This window comes from Lutra lutra, chromosome 2, assembly GCF_902655055.1.
Source record: "Lutra lutra chromosome 2, mLutLut1.2, whole genome shotgun sequence".
NCBI classification, from domain to species: Eukaryota; Metazoa; Chordata; class Mammalia; order Carnivora; family Mustelidae; genus Lutra; species Lutra lutra.
The window spans coordinates 176,686,899-176,708,309 of record NC_062279.1 but is presented as its reverse complement, the minus strand read 5'-3'; the positions used below and the strand labels follow the sequence as shown (position 1 = coordinate 176,708,309).

At 41.5% G+C, this 21,411-nt stretch overlaps 1 protein-coding gene across 1 annotated transcript in view; it reads right to left on the bottom strand.

The window, feature by feature from the left end:
• The window catches only part of LOC125094166 (RNA polymerase II subunit A C-terminal domain phosphatase SSU72-like), a 29,487-nt gene extending 13,098 nt beyond the window's left edge, over window positions 1–16,389 (bottom strand). Inside the window, exon 1 of the mRNA XM_047719857.1 lies at window positions 16,278–16,389. Within this exon, the coding sequence (XP_047575813.1) occupies window positions 16,278–16,389 (112 nt within the window). The remainder of the gene's footprint in view (window positions 1–16,277) is intronic.
• Window positions 16,390–21,411: the final 5,022 nt, after the last annotated feature.

Below are 21,411 nucleotides of genomic sequence, written 5' to 3'. Positions count from 1 at the left end.
ATTAACAATTTCAAAACATAAAATTCAGATTCCTTATTCTTAAATTTCTCCAGTAGAAGCTTTAAAAAAACCCCATAAAACTCAATACAGATCTCTAAAAGATTTGTCCATGAGTCTACCTAGTTTTAAAGACAAGTAGAAATTCTTCCCATTATAATCATTGTTATCCACATTGTATAATAATAAACATATACTGACCACAAGCTTAGTAAGAACAGCCTGTAAAAGTAAGCAACAAACATATTATACACAAATAAAACAAAATCCAGTTTTAATCACTATTCCCTTTGGTTCTGCCCAGAGCTGGTTTTTCAATATTCTTTCATTTATCCATTAAATACTGAAGGAGCCCTAACTAGATACCAGATATTGGGGAGGGGATAGGTAATAAGAAAGACTTTATTAGCTTTCATTCTAGGGCTAGTTGGATCATCTTCAAACTCTGTTTTTTTTTTTTTTCTGGAGTAAAACAAGATCTTCATTGTTGACAAGGTTTACTTGAGTTGCAGAAATTCTCCTGTTTTAGCCTGTACTCCCATCTTCGAACTCTTTAACATGGTCTAGAGAATGTTCTCTGGGATCTGGCTGTTCTTGTTGAAGAATCAGAACCCCCATTCTGAGTTACTCGAAAGGCACAGCCCCACTCTTGGTACTTGTGTCTTCAGTAGTAGCTGGTTAGTGTGAATGTGGGAACTCCTAGGCTTGTTATAAAGTGAGGGCATGTTTGGGAATGCTCAGAAAAAGGAAGTTCTGTGGAGAGGGCCGTCTTCACAGCAGCTTGCCCTAGGCTGCAGTAACCCAATAAGAAGGAAACTTGGGATTAAAAAAAAAAGAAACAACCAAACTCTCTTTTCCCATCTACCTCTGATTTTCTCCTTGATCTGATCTCCCAGGATCCCCATCCATCAAGTCCTAATGAAACTAGAGAGCAAGGACATTGATTGATAGAGCCCATACAGGCCAGACTCCCAGGGCCAGGAATAGGGCAGAGAAAAGTAGTGGATCTGGAGGGAAAAATGGAAGATGTTTAGCATAAAGACTCTAAAATGAGTGGTATTATAGTGCCCATTTTTCAGGTGTGGAAACTGAGGTACAGAGAAGTTAATTAATGTGCCCATGGATAATAGGGGGGCAAAATTGGTATTTACATCAAGTGTTCATTTTTAATTACTCTCCATATTGTCATTTTTTCTCAATGATATCTCCCAAATAATTCCATACACAGTAAAGGTCCTCAGTAAATACTTTTTGAAAGGAAGGAAAAGGAAAAATGATGAAAAAACTATTTAGGAAGAATTAAACTTAGCTCCCTAGAAGAATGTCTTGGGTTAGCAAACTCAACAGATGTACTTCTGGCAAATTTTCATGAACCTGATAAATCCTTATTTTTAAGAATTGCTCAAATGTGGGGCACTGGGGTGACTCAGTCTTTTAAGTGTCTGCCTTCAGCTCTGGTCCTGATCCCAGAGTCCTGGGATCAAGTCCCGAATCCGTTTTCTTGTTCAGCTGGAAGTCTGCTTGTCCCTCTCGCTCTGCCCCTCCCCCGCTCATGTGCACATGTTTTCTCTCTCTCTCAAATAAATCAATAAAATTAAAAAAAAAAAAAAAGGAGGGGGGGTGCGCCTGGGTGGCTCAGTGGGTTAAAGGCTCTGCCTTCGGCTCGGGTCATGATCCTGGGGTCCTGGGATCGAGCCCTGCATAGGGCTCTCTGCTCAGCAGGGAGCCTGCTTCTCTTCCTACTTGTGATCTCTGTCAAATAAATAAACAAAATCTTAAAAAAAAAAAAAGAATTGCTCAAATGTACTCGGGCTAAGATGGTAACTAGACTTATTTCATTATGTAAAAAAATATCAAATCACTATTATGTACACCTGAAACTAATAGACTATTGTATGTTAATAATATTTCAATTAAAAAAATAAAAAGTACTCTGCCTAAAGGTGAGGGGTGTGATTCCAAGCGACTAGATCTTAGGCCCTATGTCTCCACCATTCTGTCTAATCATAATTTTTTTTTTTTTTAGATTTTATTTTTTATTTTTTTGACAGAGAGAGACCACAAGTAGACAGAGAGGCAGGCAGAGAGAGAGAGGGAAGCAGGCTCCCTGCCGAGCAGAGAGCCCGACATGGGACTCGATCCCAGGATCCCGAGATCATGACCTGAGCCGAAGGCAGCGGCTTAACCCACTGAGCCACCCAGGGGCCCCTGTCTAATCATACTTTAAAAAAATATATATATTTTTTTAAGTAGCCTCCACACCCAACATGGGGCTTGATCCCAGGACCCTGAGATCATGACCTGAGCTGAAGGTAGACATTTAACCATCTGAACCACCCAGACACTGTGGATATTAATCTCTTCTTAGATGTATGATCTGCAAATATTTCTCCATTGTGTGGATTGCCTTTTTACTCCATTGATAGTGTCCTTTGATACATGAAGCTTTTAAATTTTTAATAAGGTAGAGTTTATCTATTTTTTTCTTTTGTTATATATGCTTTTGGGGGAGGGGTCTGATATCAAAGAAATTGTTCCCTAATCCAATGTGTGAAGCTTTTTCTAGGCTTTTCTAGAGTCTTTTTCTAGAATCAATGTGTGACCCTTCTTCTCTTACGAGTTTCACAATTTTAGCTTTTACACTTAGGTCATTGATTCTCAAAGGGTATTTAGCTAGCATCTAATCAACTTAAAAATTAGGTACTGAGGGGGGCAACCCCAAATGCTCAACCTTCTTCTTATTTTTTTATTTTTATTTTTTTTTAAGATTTTATTTACTTATTTGACAGACAGAGATCACAAGTAGGCAAAGAGACTGGCAGAGAGAAAGGAGGAAGCAAGCTCCCTGCTGAGCAGAGAGCCCGATGTGGGGCTCAATCCCAGGACCCTGAGATCATGACCTGAGCCAAAGGCAGAGACAACTCACTGAGGCACCCAGGTGCCCCTTCAACCTTCTTTTTAATAGTCCAAGTGTGACATAGAAACTAATGCAAGTAAGACAGGAACATGCACTATAAAAAAATTATAAATCAAATGCATTTGGAAGGTTCAAAGAAATGATAGATCAGGGAGGATTTAATGGTTGGCATTTGAGCAAGCCCTTGGAGGGTGTTCAGATTTGGACTTACAGAGGTGAGGTAGGAGAACATTCCAGGCTAAGGGCATATTGTGGATAGCACAGGAACTAGGGGCAGTTCCTTGGCTAAGGGAATGAGAGTTAAAGCCTGAAAGAGAAGCCTGATGTATGCACAAGAGAGATGACAGGTATTAACTTAAATTAGGTATTAACTTAAATCCAAGATGTTCCTCGAACGAGAGTTCCAAGTTACCTTCTGGAGCATTAACGTTTCTGTTACTAGCCAGAAACCTGAGAAATTCATCCTTTTAGACAGTCTGTAGAGTAGTAGGAACATCCTCTCCTCAAAATAAATTTTATTAAAGGAAAAGTAAACCTATAATCAGTAGGTATTGTGCCATGGATAAATTCCTGTGGTCCATTGTCTCACCTTACTGCACAGTAGGTTCAGGAAGGGTCAATCCTATGGGCAGACCCTGGCCCCAAGTGGTTTAGTAACATGTCTTGAGTCTAATACCCCTATGATTCTGGTTGAGCTGCCCCCAGGACACTGAAACCTGACCATGTTGCTTTAACAAGGCCTAGATGATTTTCCATAGCAAGTGAGGTACAGATTTTAGGATCTTTCCACACACCATAGTAAGGGTCAACCCTGCTTTTTCTGAGTACATCTCCTGGTTCAGCTCTCCACAGAGCTCCACAGCTTTTCAGTCTTTCCTTTAGCATGATTGATTGAAAAGAAAATATGACCTGTAACTTAGAAAATTTCCTTTCAGCTTCACATGACATTATATGCAATTAAATTTTTAGAATTATTGTCAAATCTGACATCAATCAGATATTTAAACTCAATCAAATTTCGCTCATGCATGAACTATAGGAATATATAGGGGCTACTCAAATAAGAGTTCTTATGGGGTGAATATATAATCCTTGCACTGACAAGACTCGTTATAGTAGGATATTATGGGTTTTATGTTATCTTCATTAGTGGTAACATTGCATGTCCAAGAAACAAGAAATATGAATTTAAATGTTTTTCCAAAATATTCCTATGATTCACTCCTCTTCATTAAGTAGTTTATGAAACAATCCTCGGTGGCACTTTTTTAAAAAATAATTTATTTATTTGAGAGAGAGAGCACATGAGCATGTGGAAGGGGCAGAGGGAGAAGGCAAAGCAGACTCTGTGCTGAGCAGGGAGCCTGACACAGGGCTTGCTCCCAGGACACTGGGATCATGACCTGAAGTGAAGTCAGATAGTTAACTGACTGAGCCACACAGGCGCCCAATGATGGCACATTTTTAATTTCGTACACTGCATTATCGTGTGTATTGCTGATGGAGGAAAAATCCTATTTTGACAAGTCTTAATGAAAACCCAATCTTTCACTAATAGCTTTACATATCAGATGGTTGGAAAAATTTTCACAGAGAAGCTTCCTGGTTCAGAGTCCCCCCTGAAAAGTTGCATCAGCTTCTGGCCTTCACTTGCCAAGCTGGAGGAACTTAACCCTTGGTTCTGGGGCAGGTGGGAAAACAGAGGCCATATTCTGCCTACCTTGTGCCCACCTTTGGGGGAAGATTTCTTTCTCACTCAGGTTACATGTCCCTCAAGGGTCAGCTGTGGCTCTGCTCCGTGTTGTTTATATTCGGGTAGCCAGGGTACAGGACCTGTCCCTGTATGGAACATGAGGTCTTGTACAGTGAAAAGAGAATTAGCAGATCATGGCAAATCTTTTAAGGCATCTGCTTAGAGTGGTATATGTCATTGCCACTCACATTTCACTGGCCAAGATAAGTCACATGACCAAGCCTAAAGCCAATGGGGGAAAGGGGATGTGCACTTCTCCAGTAGGGTTGAACTCCAAATATGGCTGCATATATTTGGGATAATAATATGGTCTATCTCATTAGCCCTCTGGGATTGATTAGAGGTAAAGATATTTGGAATATTTGCAAGATACATCTGCAGAATGTTGGTTTTCAAATGTCTATTTCTGGGGGAAATTAAAACTAACAAACACATAATGTGGGGTGCCTGGCTGGCAGTAGGTAGAGCATGCAGCTCTTGATCTTAGGATTGTAAATTTGAGCACTACCTTGGGTGTAGAGATTACCTAAAAATAACATCTTTTAAGAATTAAATGAACAAACAAACAACTAACATAATTATATTGTCTTCAGTGAAATGCTTTAAAGTAGGCTATAGATCAGAGCTGATCAACAAAAATGCAAGTCATATATTGAATTTAAAATTTTCTTGTAAATTTGGGGCACCTGGGTGGCTCAGTCAGTTAAGTGTCTGCTTTTGGTTCAGGTCATGATCCCAGGGTCCTGGGATTGAGCCCAGAGTTGGGCTGCCTGCTCAGTGGGGAGTCTGCTTCTCCCTCTCTCTATGCCCTTCCCCTGCTCTCTCTCTCTCTCCCTCTCTCCTTCTCTCTCTCAAATAAATAAATAAATAAATTTAGGTTTTTAAATAATAAATAAATAAAATTTTCTGCCAGATTAAAATGTAATACATGAATTTTGTTTTAATATATTTATCTAACCAATATATCCAAAATGCTGTCATTTCATTGTGTAATCAATATTATAAAACATTAATCAGGTATTTTCCATTCTTTTTTCATATAAACCTTTAAAATCTGGTATATATTAGAGCACATCTTAGTTTGAAGTAGTCACTTTTTATGTTGGTTTTTTTTAAAGATTTATTTATGCTTAGAGAGAGAGAGAGCAAGACTGTAGGGGGAAGCAGTAGAGGGAAAGGGAGAGACAATCTCAAGCAGACTCCCTTCTGAGCATGGAGCCAGACACAAGGCTTGATTTCATGACCCTGAGATCATTACTTGAGCCAAAACCAAGAGTCAGATGCTTAACCGACTGAGCCACCCAGGCACCCCTGAACTAGTCACATTTTCATTGCTTACTAAATGCGTGTAATAATGACTACCAAATGAGACAGCGCATGTCTATACCACTCAACCTGTTTATTCTGGTAGAAATAAGACTGATCCTTAGAACTCGGGGTCAACATCCTTCTTAAGTGTAGGTTCAATACCTTTCAGGAAACACAAGCAGATTTCGGGTATAATTATTTAACTATTGAGTACTTAGCTATATGCTCTTTTACCTCATGAAGAAATATATCAAAACAAATTAAAATTTTTTTCTCTGACTTTTGTTGACCTATTGTCAGCCTTTTAATTGGTGGACAGGAACTAGTTGAGTCAAGAATGTACGAACTTTACATGGATTTCTGGTTATTAATATTTTTGCCAAATTTATCTTCTAATACCAGCTACAGAATTAGGGTGGGCAAGACTGACCTCTTGACCATATTATTTTAAGTGTGGTTATAAACAATGTGTCTCAGCGCAACTTCCTTTAATGGATATGTTAATAGTTTGGCATTACTTTGGGATGAAAGGAAAGAAACATTTGCTTTCTCTCTTGAAATAGTAAGTAGGAGTGTCCTTGTAGACATTGATAAAAAATAGTCATGAATCAGTCATAGCATTATAAGACAAAGTTTCCAGATTAACAAGATAAAGGGATCATCATTAACTGTGAAAAAAAGAAGGCTAAAAAAAAAACTCCACAGAAAACATAAAACTAAGCTAGTGGTTCCCTAATATTTAGGTGTTCAATGTTAAATGAAACTGCACAGCAGGTCAGTGTGTTTACTTAACCCCGAGGAGTGCTTTATGGTTAATTCATCTTGGTAGGTCCTTGTTTTGGATATGTTTATATCTGTAACACCTACCACAGACATGGGCATATAGTATCTAGTCCATTAGTACCTGGTGAATTGAGTTAAAGTTAGCCATCTCAAAGCCTGTATGTCAGAGGGATAGTAATGAGTAGTTACCCATTGTGGGTGTGTGTGTGCAGGGGAGCTGGAATGGGCAGAGGAATTCTGAACAGAATGGCAAGAATCCTGGAGACATTCACACCAAATGCTGACATGACTTGAAATGTCTCTCAGGAATCCTAACCTTCAAAATAGGTATTATATGGGGCGCCTGGGTGGCACAGTCAGTTAAGCATCAGACTCTTGGTTTTGGCACAGATGGTGATCTCAGGATCCTGAGATCAATCCCATGTCTGACTCTGCAGACTCTCTGGTCCTCCCCCCAAATAAATTAATTAATCTTTTAAAAAATTGATACTATTTGATAGTAAGAAAATCATTCATAGCCAGTATGTTGAGTCAAAAAACCTTAAATATTAAACGCTATGTGTTTTATTTGAGGATCCAAAGGAAGTTTCTCTTGGTCTGGTCTTGACCTAGCCGTGATTTAGCGCTGTCTCTTTAAGGTGACTAATGTCTTCAGAAGCAGCCCAATAATGTGGAATAGTTTATATAAGTCCCCAAGAGGGACACAAATTACTCCACCAGCTGCATTCCCTCACGTCAGGAAAAAGACTCCAATATATTTCTTGGCTACTATAAAATCTCGGAAGTTTGAAACATACTAACACAGAAAAAGACAAAAAGCTATGATTCAACCACTTGCTCTCATGAAAAGCATCAATAGTTAATCATGTGTAAAATTCAGAGGATGCTGGAATAAAAGAGTTCTCAAACATCAATTAGTCCAGTCCCTCTCCTTTTTCAAATGCAATAGCTACGGACTAAAGAATTGAGATGAGTCAAGCTTTCAGTGTCATGATGTGATGTGACAGTGACCTTACAGCTCTTACACTGCCTCGAAAATCCTTCCAGCCTACAGTGCTCCCTGACTCCATAAGGGGGACACATTCTTTTTTTTTTTTTAAGATTTTATTTATTTATTTGACAGAGAGAGATCACAAGTAGGCAGACAGGCAGGCAGAGAGAGAGGGGGAAGCAGGCTCCCTGCTGAGCAGAGAGCCCGATGTGGGGGCTCGATCCCAGGACTCTGAGATCATGACCTAAGCCGAGGGCAGAGGCCTTAACCCACTGAGCCACCCTGGGGGACACATTCTTTTTTTTTTTTTTTTTTAAAGATTGGTATTTATTTACTTGACAGACAGAGATTACAAGTAGGCAGAGGAGATAAGGCAGAGAGAGAGGAGGAAGCAGGCTCCCCGTCGAGCAGAGAGCCCAATGTGGGGCTCGATCCCAGGACCCTGGGACCATGACCTGAGCTGAAGGCAGAGGCTTTAACCCACTGAGCCACTCAGGCGCCCCTGGGGGACACATTCTTAAACATAATTGGGACATTGGTTTTGGTACACTGGAAACAACAACAACAAAAAATAACTGAAACTTCAATAACAATTTTGTTCAGTAACATGGTTCTTTTTGGTAATTATTCAAATATTCTGGTATGCATTAGCTAAAACATTGTGTGTGTTTATACTATTACCAAAAAGAACCATGTTACTGAAGAAAACCATGGTTGCTTAGAGATTAGTGGCTTGACTCTTGAATAGCGAACTTTTTTATATGGTGACATAGCAAAGTGATTAAGAGGTCTCAGGATCTCATCTAAACCTAAGTATCCCCAAAGGTCCCATCTCCAGATATGATCATGGGGTGGGTAGGGCTTCACTTAATGAATTGTGGGGGGGGGGGCAAAATTCAGTCCATAGCAATCAGGAAACCCACATGTACCAGATTTTTCTTTCTTCCAAATGTTGGTAGATGATGGCATGGTCATAAGCAGATAGGAGAGAACTATACCCGCCTGCTCTCTCCACCTCAGCTCATCTGGTATGTATAACATGGTCTGTGACTAACATGATCCTGGATCATCTTGCGGTTTTGCTTAGCCATATTCAAGCTTTCTTGTCAGATTGCTAGACCAAAATTTTCTTATAAGAAATATATATTTTTTGAGATTTTATTTATTTATTTGACAGAGAGAGAGATCACCAGTAGGCAGAGAGGCAGGCAGAGAGAGAGGGGGAAACAGGCTCCCTGCTGAGCAGAGAGCCTGATGCGGGGCTCGATCCCAGGACCCTGAGATCATGACCTGAGCAGAAGGCAGAGGCTTAACCTCTGAGCCACTCAGGCACCCTGAAATATTTTTTTAATGAAAATTTTATTTATTTATTTGACGCAGAGAGAGATCACAAGCAGGCACACAGGCAGGCAGAGAGAGCGGGGGAAGCAGGCTCCCCGCCGAGCAGAAAGCCCAATGCAGGGCTCCATCCCAGGACCCCAAGATCATGACCAGAGCCAAAGGCAGAGCCTTAACCCACTGAGCCACCCAGGCGCCCTCCAAGAAATACTTTTAATAATAAATTGGCATTAATGATGATATCTAAATATTCATTAATTTTTTAAAAAAGATTTTATTTAGGGGTGCCTGGGTGGCTTAATTGGTTAAGTGTCTGCCTTTAGTCCAGATCATTATACCAGGGTGCTGGAATTGAAGCCCGTGTCAGGCTTTCTGCTCTGTGGGGAGTCTGCCTCTCCCTCTGCCTGCTGCTCTGCCTGCTTGTGTGCTCTGTTGCTCAATCTCTCTCAAATAAATAAAATCTTTAAAGAAAATAATTTTTTAAAAGGTTTTATTTATTTATTTGAGACTGAGAGAGACAGAGAGAGAAAGACCGAGCACACCCGGGGAGGAGGGCGGGGAGAAGGAGAAACAGGCTCCCCGCAGGGCCCAACACAGAGTTTGATTCCAGGACCCTGGGATCATGACCTGAGTCTAAGGCAGACGCTTAACCAACTGAACCACCCGGGCAACCCCCAAGTATTCATTAATTTTTTTAAAGATTTTATTTATTTATTTGACAGACAGAGATCACAAGTAGGCAGAGAGGCAGGCAGAGAGAGAGAGAGAGGGGAGCAGGGAGCCAGATGCGGGGCCGATCCCAGGACCCTGGAACCATGACCTGAGCTGAAGGCAAAGGCTTTAACCCACTGAGCCACCCAGGTGCCCCTGTTCATTAATTTTTAATAGCAAAGAACTTGTTATTATAGATTGGATTATGTTCCCCACCCAAAATAAGATACTCTGAAGTCCTAACTCCTAGTATTTCAGAATGTGACCTTACTTAGAAAGGTCAGTGCAGATGTAATTAGTTAAGGAAGGTCATACTGAGTGGGGGCCCCCAGTCCAATATGACTGCTGGCCTTGTAGGAAGAGGAACATGTGAAAACACAAGTGCAGGGAAAATGCCACGTGAAGACAGAAGATTGGAGGAACGCATCTTTAACCCAAGCAATACCAAAGATTTGCCAAACCACCAGCAGCTAGGAAGAGGCAAAGAAGAATTCTCCCACAGCTTTTAGAGGGAGGGTAGCCCGGCCCGGATTTCAGACTGCTGGCTTCCAGAACTATGAGCCAGTAAAATCCTGCTGTTTGAAGCCACCTCGTGTATAATGCTTGATTATGGCAGCCCTACAAAAGAATACAATTGTCTGTCTTCGGAAATTGGGTTGTAACAGATGAGTTAGAGGCACTTTATATTCCTATATTAAGTTTGCGTTTATCCTTTTTTTTTTTTTCCCCTTTTCAGATTTGGTGAGAAAACAAGAGGCGATCAGAATTTACTCTTCATTTTGAAAATTCAGAACTGGCGAATTCCATCACAGCAAGCATAAACCAAGCAAAGATGAAGGTCAGTATGTTGTTTTATTTTATCTGAGAAAATAAAGAGAAGATTCCCTGCAATGTGTGGCTGAGTGCCAGGGCAGTTGTTGGGAAAACAGTTACATGTACATTAAAAATGACATTTACAGAATCAACTATCAAATTATTTACAGAAAACATTTAAAATGAAATTTTCATTCCCAACTCCAATATCAAAGAATCTTATTAAGATTGTTTACAATATTAATTTTGCAAAGTAGGTGGAGGATAGCAGACTCACAAATAAATTGCCAATTTATTTATTTTAAAATTTTTTAAAAGATTTATTTTTTTGACAGAGAGAGACATAGTGAGAGAGAGAACACAAGCAGGGGGAGTGGGAGAGGGAGAAAGCAGGCTTCCGACCGAGCAGGAAGCCTGATGTGGGGCTTGATCCCAGGACCCTGGGATCATGACCTGAGTTGAAGCTAGACGCTTAATGACTGAGCCACCCAGGCGCCCCTAAATTGCCAATTTAAATGGAAACTGCTCACTGTGAAAAGTCTAAGAGATATTTTTGAAGTACTGCTTGCCTCAAACACAGGGAGAATATTGGAGATTCACAGAGGTTGCTAAAGCCTTATACTTCACCAGAATCATTTTTGAAGTTAAAACATTTCTTTACATTCTCTCACATCATAAAATAGAACATAATCTCTACTGAAGTTCATGGAAAAATCCAAGAATGTTCAAGTCAAGTATTTTTGTGTATAAATAACCTCTATGTTCAATACTGAAAAGAGTAACATAGTACTGGAAGTCTTAGCCTCAGCAGTCAGACAACAAAAAGAAATAAAAACACCCAGAGTGCCTGGGTGGCTCAGGTCATGATTCCGGGACCTGGAGTCCCGGGATTGAGTCCCGCATTGGGCTCCCAGCTCCCCGGGATGTCTGCTTCTCCCTCTGACCTCCTCCCCTTTCATGCTCTCTCTCTCTCTCTCAAATAAATTAATTAATTAAAAAAATAAAAATAAAAAATAAAAACATCCAAATTGGCAAGAAAGAAGTCAAACTCCCACTATTTGCAGATGACATGATGCTCTATGTAGAAACCTGAAAGACTCCACCAAGAAATTGCTAGAACTAATACATGAATTCAGTAAAGCTGTAGGACACAAAACTCTATACAAATCTGTTGCATTCTATATACCAAAAATGAAGCAGCAGAAAGAGAAATCAAGAAATTGATTCCATTTACAACTGCACCAAAAATAAATAAGATATCTAAGAATAAACCTAACAAAAGGGGTAAAAGCTCTGTACTTTGAAAACTATAGAATATTTATGAAAGAAATTGAGGGAGACACAAAGAAATGAAAAGACATTCAATGTTCATGGATGGAAGAACAAACATGGTTAAAATGTCTATCCTACCCAAAGCAATCTACACACATAATGCAATCTCTATCAAAACACCACCAGCAGGGATGCCTGGGTGGCTCAGTTGGTTAAGTGTCTGCCTTCGGCTCAGGTCATGACCCCTGGGTCCTGTGATTGAGCCCCACATCAGGCTCCCTGCTCAGCGAGAGTCTGCTTCTCCCTCTACCACTTTCCCTGCTTGTGTTACCTCTCTCACTGTGTCCCTCTGTCAAATAAATAAGTAAAATCTTTTTAAAAATTAGGGAAAAAACAACCACCAACATTTTCACAGAGCTAGAACAAACAATCCTAAAATTTGGATGGAGCCACAAAAGACCCAGAATAGCCAAAGCAATCTTGAAAAAAAAAAAAGCAAACCCAGAGGCATCACAATTCCAGACTTCAAGCTCTGTTACAAAGCTGTAATCATCAAGACAGCATGGTACCAGCACAAAAACAGACACATCGATCAATGGAACAGAATAGGGAACCTAGAAATGGGCCCACAGTGATATGTCAAGTAATCTTCAACAAAGCAGGAAAGAATATCCAATGGGAAAAAGACCATCTCTTCAACAAATGGTGTTGGGAAAATTGAACAGAAGGATGGAACAGGACCACTTTCTTATACCATACACAAAAATAAATTCAAAATGGATGCAAGTCCTAAATGTGAGGCAAGAAACAATCAAAACCCTAGAGAACACAGGCAGAAACCTCTTTGACCTCAGCCATGGCAACTTCTTATTAGACATGTCTTCAGAGGCAAGGGAAACAAAAGCAAAAATGAACTATTGGGACTTCAAAGGGACAAAAATCTTCTGCACAGCGAAGGAAACAATCAATAAAACTAAAAGGCAACCTACAGAATGGGAGAAGATATTTGCAAATAGCATATCAGATAAAGGGTTAGTATCCAAAATCTATAAAGAACTTAAACTCAACACCCCCCCCCCCAAATAATCCAGCTAAGAAATGGACATGAAGAGACATTTTTCTAAAGAAGACATACAGATGGCTACAGACACATGAAAAGATGCTCAACATCACTCATCATCAGGGAAACACAGATCAAAATCATGATGAGATACCACCCACCTGTCAGAAAGGCTAAAATAAACAACACAGAAACAACAGATATTGATGAGGATGTGGAGAAAGGGGAACCCTCTTATATGTTGGTGGGAATGCAACCTGGGGCAGCCGCTCTGGAAAACAGTATGGAATTGCCCCCAAAAGTTAAAAATAGAACTACCCAATGACCCTGCAAATGCACTACTAGGTATTTACCCACAGGTTACAAAAATACTGATTTGAAGGGGTACCTGCACCCCGATGTGTATAGCAGCATTATCAGCAACAGCCAAACTATGGAAAGAGCCCAAATGTCCATTGACTGATGAATGGATAAAGAAAATGTGGTTTGTATATACAATGACATGTTACTGAGCCATCAAAAGGAACGAAATCTAGAATTTACAATGACATGGATAGAGCTAGATGGTATTATGTCAAGTGAATAAGTCATTGGAAAAGGACAAATACCATATGATTTTATTCATGTGTGGGATTTAAGAAACAAAACAGATGAATATAGGAGAAGGGAAAAAAAGAAAAGGGAAAGAGAGGGAAGCAAACGATAAAAGACTCTCAATGATAGAGAACAAACTGATGGAGGAAGGTGGGTGGTAGGATGGGCTAAATGGGTATTAAGAAGGGCATTTGTTACGATGAGCTCTGGCTATTATATGCAAGGGATGAATCACTAAATAAATTTTTTTTAAAATACTGAAAACAGGAAGGGAGGCCCTGGTTGGCTCATTCAGTAGAACATACAACCTTTGATCTTGGGGTTGTAAGTTCTGGCCCACATTGGTTATAGATATTACTAAAAAACAAAATTTTTAAAAATCCATCAAAAAGGGGCACCTGGGTGGCTCAGTGGGTTAAAGCCTCTGCCTTCGGCTCGGGTCATGATCCCAGGGTCCTGGGATCGGGCCCCGCATTGGGCTCTCTGCTCCGCAGGGAGCCTGCTTCCTCCTCTCTCTCTCTCTGCCTGCCTCTCTGCCTGCTTGTGATCTCTGTCTGTCAAATAAATAAATAAAATCTTTAAAAAAAAAATCCATCAAAAATACTGAAAGTGGAGAGTTCTAAAGGGAGAAGTGATGTGCAGAATAAGGAAGACCTAACTGAGGTATGAATTGCTGGCTAGCACTCATTTACCCAGAAATGGAAGGGAATGGACACTAGAGAGTAACATGCTTCATCTCTAAAAATACTCCTTGAAAAGAAGGGCATGCTGCAAAGATATGGTCAGCATAATAAATGATATGTAGGGGCGCCTGGATGGCTCAGTGGGTCAAGCCTCTGCCTTCAGCTCAGGTCATAATCTCAGGGTTCTGGGATCGAGCCCCACATCAGGCTCTCTGCTCAGTGGGGAACCTGCTTCTTCCTCTCTCTCTGCCTGCTGCTCTGCCTACTTGTGATTTCTCTCTGTCAAGTAAATGAATAAAAATCTTAAAAAAATAAAATAAATGATATGCAATACACACATACACTCTCTCTTTTATTCTAAGGGAGTATGATCTCTTCCTGCTAGACAAGTCTGATCTAGTACCTTCTCTGTGCTGAGAATACACGTGCTTTGAAACATATATTCAAAGACCTGAATTTCATGGGGCTGGCATTATCGTGGGGGAGACAAAAAAATGATGTATTGCTCTAAGATATATTCTGTCATTTTGCTTGTATATTACACCTTTGAAACTGAGGTTATGAATTGCATCACATGGGGAAGCGAGTTGGATGGTTTCATCCAAATTGAACATCCACAGCCGTATTTTGAAGTCTGTCTCTTCTGGAATCGTGATGGCAACAACAGAGTGGTATTTCCTGCCAGTTCAGTTATCAGCTTAGTTTCACAGCTATGGATAGTCTTGAGAATTCCTTTTTGTCACACTGAAATTCTTCCCACCTACAGCAAATGTAAACAACTACTTTTTTGTTTTGGGCCTCTTGTGTTCACAGCACTCCGTGCCATCGTGCTGATGGCGAGAAAAGAAATTTTGGAGTCTAGGGGTGTCCCCATGGCTCAGTTGGTTAAGCTCCCGACTCTCCGTTTCAACTCAGGTCACGATCTCCTGGGATTGAGTCCTGTGTCAGACTCAGCCGGGAGTCTGAGATCGATTCTCTCTCTCCCTCTGCCTCTCCCCTGCTCTCTCTCTTCCTCTTTATTTATTTATTTATTTATTTAAATTTATTCTTTACATTACGATTTTATTTGTTTATTTATTTGACAGAGAGACGCACACACACAGTGAGAGAGGGAACACAAGAGGTGGGAAAAGGAGACGTAGGCTTCCCACTGAGCAGAGAGCCCAATGCGGGGCTTGATTCCAGGACTCTGGAATCAAGACCTGAGCTGAAGGCAGATGCTTAACCACTGCACCACCCAGGCGCCCTTATTTAGTTGTTTTTTTTTTTTTTAAGAAGAAATTTTGGAGTCTAAAAAAGTACTACACGTATATAAGTTCAACAATCAGTTTTCCCTTAACTGAACAAAAGACTCAGGGCCCTTAACTGAACAAAAGACTCAGGGCCCTTTTTTTTTACAGTTCCATCAAAGGCCCTCTGGGAGAAAACACTTTGGATTTGAGTCATTTCATGAGGATCACCTCATTTTCTTTACATTTCTCCTTACAGCTGTCCTGATAGGCTCCCAAACTTTAGTCCCAGTGCCCTGCCATCTACAGAATAAAGTTCAGATGTGATCATCAAATGATTTGGGATATCAGCACAACACCTGGATTTTTCAATCTATGCAAGATTGCTTGGTTTTTACGTAAAGGGAGGGACTCGATTCTGAAATTCTTTTTTTTTTAATTAATTAATTTATTTTTAGTAATCCCTACCCCCAGCAAGGGGGCTCAAATACAAAACTCTGGGATCAAGAGGCATGCCCCTCTAACTGAGCCAGCCAGGTGCAGCATCGATTCTGAAATGGCCTCCACTGCCCAGCACACCAGAAGCGTCAGGATTCTTAGTTGCAAGGGAGAGAAATCAACTGTGGCTCTTTTAAGGAGAAAAGACGTTGATTAGAGGATGTCAAACAGTTCAGCTGAAGAACAAGGCTTAGAGACTACACAGTTAGATCAGGCCCCAGACCATGTTCTGGAATTGGTCCCATGAAGCCACCACAGCCACGTACCACAGCTCTGAACCACCTCCATCTCACACACAGAACATGGAACGCTTGTGCTGAAACCACAGACATTGCCAGCGCTTTGCCCCGTGTGTGTCTAGCGCCTCTGTTGCTGATCTCTTCTGTGGGGATTCTCCTCCGGTTCTACTTCTTCCACACTTGCTTCCAGTACGACGGGCCATCATCGCATGCCTGGCCTGACGGTGAGAGAGCCTGGGTCAAAGGGAGTAACTGACGTTTTCTGATTCTAGAGTAGGAGATGCCTTCACCCAGGGAAGGGGGTTCATGAGCAATGGTGAATATTTCCCTCCCCGGCCAAGCTGAAAATGGACTTACCCAGATGAACAAGCATCTGAGCTAGGAATGGGCTGGAGACTTCTTTTTTCTTTTTTAAAGATTTCATTTCTTCATTTGTCAGAAAGAGAGAGAGCCCAAGCAGAAAGGCAGAGAAGCAGGCCCCCCACTGAGCAGGGAGCGGCATGCTGGGGTTGATCCCAGGACCACAGGATCATGACCCGAACTGAAGGCAGACGCTTAACTGACTGGGCCACCCAGGCCTCCCTGTAGATTTTAACTCTCTTTATGACCTAGAGAGAGTGACCGTTCTTCCTACGGCTCCCCTCCCTTGACCTTCCAAGCCACTAAACACAACTCATGACTTCAATGGCACTGAGGGCCCAGAAGGCCTTCTGTCCCTTAGGCATCCACGTGACCCACACTGCCCGACTCCAGGGCCACCTCCTCCAGGAAGTCTAGAGATTACTCTGCCAAGGGGATTCCTTTGTCCCTGACTGCCTCACAGGATCTGCTACCCTCTTATCTCTCAATGCTCCCACAGTACTCTGCTTTTAGCTTCCGTGGCGCTTGCCCACCTTGCAGTTAGTAGTTGTGTAAATGCACTCAGTGGTCCGTGGAAGTTCCAGAACCTTCTTCAGGAGGAGTTAGTGCTGGGGTCAATGTAGGGGTGGGGGCTTGGAGGCTGGAACTGTGCCTGCTTCACAGATTCCATGAGACGGAGATTTTGTTTGTTTCATTAGGAAGACAGGGGTTTTCTTGGTGCTGAATGTGCCCCGTTTCCTCAGCAATCACCTCTCAGCTCTGCTGCCTTTTTCTTTGTGTGAAAGTTCAGAACTCAGGCTTTGCAGCCCTCCCTCTGTCCCTTCCCAGTTGTGTGACCTTCCTAGCTGGGCAGTGTTTGGGCAGTGACTTCTCATATACTCCATAGGATTGTGTGGAGACTTTGTTAATACCCAAAAGTCTTCCAGGGGCAGAGGTTTTCTCGGTTCTCCTTAGTCTCCTTAGTTCACCTCTGCCCAGAGCCTTGCTTAGAGGAGAGGCTGGTCGAGTCTGTTCAAGTGAGATCCAGCATCTGGAGGGATTTGCGGGAAGGCTGGGGATTTTACATTGGCTTTTACATTGCGGTAAAATCCTGTCATTGTGGTAAAATCCTGTCACAGCAATAAAAATCCCGAGGCAATCTCAAGGGAAAAATTTGGGAGGTGGAGATCAGATCGACTGTGAAAATGTCAAATAAGAGATCCTGGAAGAAAAAAACAAAAAACTGTCCACTTAGTCCATAAAACTTACTTGGTCATTTTGATATGATGTTATCTAGAGCTTGCTTAATTTCCCTGCCAAGAAATCCATTCTCCCCCATGGGTTTCTTTCCAAAAATAGCTGTTCATCGCATGCATTTTTCATGTGCACAGGGATCACTGAGGATCTTGGTCAAATGCAGAATGTAATTCTGTAGGTCTGGGTGGGACACAAAAGTCTGTAAACTCCCATGTGATGCTGAGGCTGTGGGTCCACCCACCACATTTTCGGTGGCAAGGATACGCATCACGGACGAAGAGGGAGGAAAATGCAGATCTCTTTTTCTTTGACCGTTGCTAAGTAAACAGATGTCCAGGCTTAGGAAAACCCATTGTAACTTGAACTGTTTCAAGATACCTGTGACTGTGATAGGGTTTCCCCGAAATGTATCCGCTTAGCCTCCCCCCACACCCCCTACCAAGTGACAGTGGAGGAGCTATTTATGACTATATTACTATGTGAAAAGAAAATACACATTATTTGTCTGAACCTTCAAATCAATAACAAGATAACTAAAGGCACTTCAACAGGTAGGAACGATCTGCAGGTTCAGATTAGGGGAATATTCAAAGTGGATTAAAAAGGGTTAGATTCTATTTCTTTAAGAGCCTATCTTAAGGAGCACCTGGGTGGCTCAGTGGGTTAAGCCTCTGCCTTTAGCTTAGGTCGTGATCTCAGGGTCCTGGGATCGAGCCCCACATCTGGCTCTCTGCTCAGCGGGAAGCCTGCTTCCCTCTCTCTCTGCCTGCCTCTCTGCCTACTTGTGATCTCTCACCCTCTGTCAAGTAAATAAATAAAATCTTTAAAAAAAAAAAAAAGAGCCTGTCTTAAGAACCATCTGGTATGTTTGTTCAAATGCTGGCTCCTGGGGTCCACCCCAGATATAATGATTCACGATCTTCATGGGGGAGGGGGGCGAGTATCTGAAGTCCATCCAGGCAATTGTTACTCATATTAAAATTCAAGGAGCACAAGGGTAGAGCCTTTGAGTTCACTGGTAGGACTTCATATCATTTGATGATCTCACAAGACACTGAATGGACAATGATGTGAATGATGGAAGTCCCAATCCTTATCTTGCCCTAAAATATTCTGTGATTTTTTACTTTGGTTTCTTACCTAAGTCCTGAAGAAATCAGTCTTGGGGTTTCTGGACATGTCATTAGATGCCACTGACAATCTGGCCCTATGCCAAGTGTTTTTTGTTGATATTTGTTTTTTGTTGATACTGATAGTAGATAAATACTACTAGTGCATATGTAATATAACCAGGTCAATGTTACTGCCACAGCTTGTACAACTTCTAATGGAGTACTGTGTACTTTCTTCCTCTTTATAGGAAATACAGAGTTAACTAGACGAAATAAATTTCCACCAAAACCTACAGCGATTTACTTGGAACTCTTTCCTCCCCCCAAATCTGTGAAAAAATAAGAGTATCTAACAGAGAAGGGAAAATAAATTCATGATAACCCTAGAATGAATACCATCCTTAACTAAGCAACTGTGGAAGGACAACAATAGCCATTCGGGGGTCTTTTTCAGGCTGAATAAGGTTGTAGTCTCTCCAGCACCCATACCACTGAGCGACAATTGTTATCTATAATAGTGTGGTATCTTAAAAGCATTTTCTGTGTAGTTTTTATCGGAGAACAGCAGAAGTTTACCAGAACCAAAAATACTTTTCTTCACATTGTTTAGAGGACTTTCATGCTTTTCATCCATTCTTCAGAAAATGAAAAGCTAATGCCATGTAATCACAATTTCCTGGGATTCTGAAAAACCATTAAAGAGGCACATTGATACTCTCTGAATGGAAACACTGTAGCACGTTTTGGATTGGCTCTGTGGTGGGGGTTCTTGACACTCATATGGCCAAATCAGAGTTTTCAAAGGTTTCTTTTGTGTCCCAAACACCCAGACAGTCTGATTTCAACCAGTAAGTGCTTCTGGGTGAAAGCAGATGGTAAGTTTTTTTTTTTTTTCCTTTAAGGGGGAAAAAAGGAAACTTAATTAAAACGTATATTAATTATATCAATCCTTCAAGTCTGACAGTTACTATTTCATTTTTGTATGTGTGTCAAATGTAATGTTTTAAAGTTATATTGCCTACTGGAGTGTTTCCTCTTTCTAGATTTACTAAAAACCAACCAAATACCATTTGAAATGAGCTTTATTAGGAACAGGGAGAAGCAGGAAGTTTTCTGGCTGCTTAGTTTAAAGACTTAGTTTAAAGACAAAGTAACACGTCTGCCTTACTAGGTATAATTGACTGGATTTTAAAACCATGCTATTCTTCTTAGGCCACTAAGGTAGCCTTCTCCTCCCTTCTTCAAAAATATCTTTGCAGTGTATGATTATATATAGAATCCCGAAACAGTTTTCAAGAGCCTCATTGATTCCCAGGAATATGGTTGTACAGAAACAAAATTGGTTTGCAGAGTCCCCCCAGGTAAGTGCAATAGCCAGCATCACTTAGGAATGCTATTACATCCTGAGTGGTGTGTAGGGAAACCCAAGCTGTCAAACATGAAGTGATAAAATACTGTGGCCTCAGGAAAGTCAAGAGTCCACATTCCTGTGTAACGGGAGATGTTTTAGGCTCTCTGAATAGGAAGTGGGCCTTGCTACCAAAAGAGAGATCAAACCCCTTGGGAAGATCAAGGTAACGGAGCAGTGGATGGGAGACAGAGAGCTGTGGCTCCTGCGGCCATGCTCTTTGTGGGTAAGCAAGTTTCTAAGAGTCTGAAACCAGAAGCAAATATTTCAACGGGAATAACATGGCTCACCGGGAAAAGGAATGTTTAAGGACAGAAAATGTGTCACAGTCACCCCTTGGGGGGTGCAGGCAGTGGGGAGGGGTTGGGGGAAGGGTGAACCCACAGGATACTAGAGTTTGTTGCACAGATTTTGTTCTGGAGTTCAGTGATTTTCAATAAAATCCTTCTGTGACCTTCACAAAGTCCAATGTCGAAGATCCCCTTTAAGGTGTTATATATAAAAATGTAGGTCTGGTTCACCTGGCTTGAAGAAGAGAAAGTGCCTTGGAAGGATGAAAGCTCTCTTGCCAAAGTGGATATGGTCTGGTTTGGTCTGGACGTGCCACACTTGATTCTAGGACCAGTGATGAGTCCAATAGGTTATATTGACCTGAAGAGTCAAGTAACCAGATCTGGTTGACGTAGGACCCCCAGGACTGTGTGAAAAAGAAACAAAGGACAAAAAAACTGAGAGCTGAGATTTTTGAAAGAACACTTTGTGTGGAGGCTGAGAAAAATTAAGGCCATCCCACCTCGGGTTTAGCCTTAGCATAAGTACAGCCATCTTAGCTCCAGCAGCCATCTCAGACCCCTGTCCCCAAGGGCTAAACTTTCCCCTACTTTACTTTAGTTCTAAGGACCCCCCCACCCTGCTTTAGTAACAAGAACCCCCACCCTGCTTTGGTTCCAGGAACCCCCACCCTGCTTTAGTAACAGGAATCCCCACCCTGCTTTAGTAACAGGAACCCATAAATACCCCTGCCTTAACTAAGCTTGGGGTCCAAGTCCCTACTCCGCTGTGTCGGGTATACTTGGGCCCAAGCTTAAGCTTGTCGAATAAACCCTCGT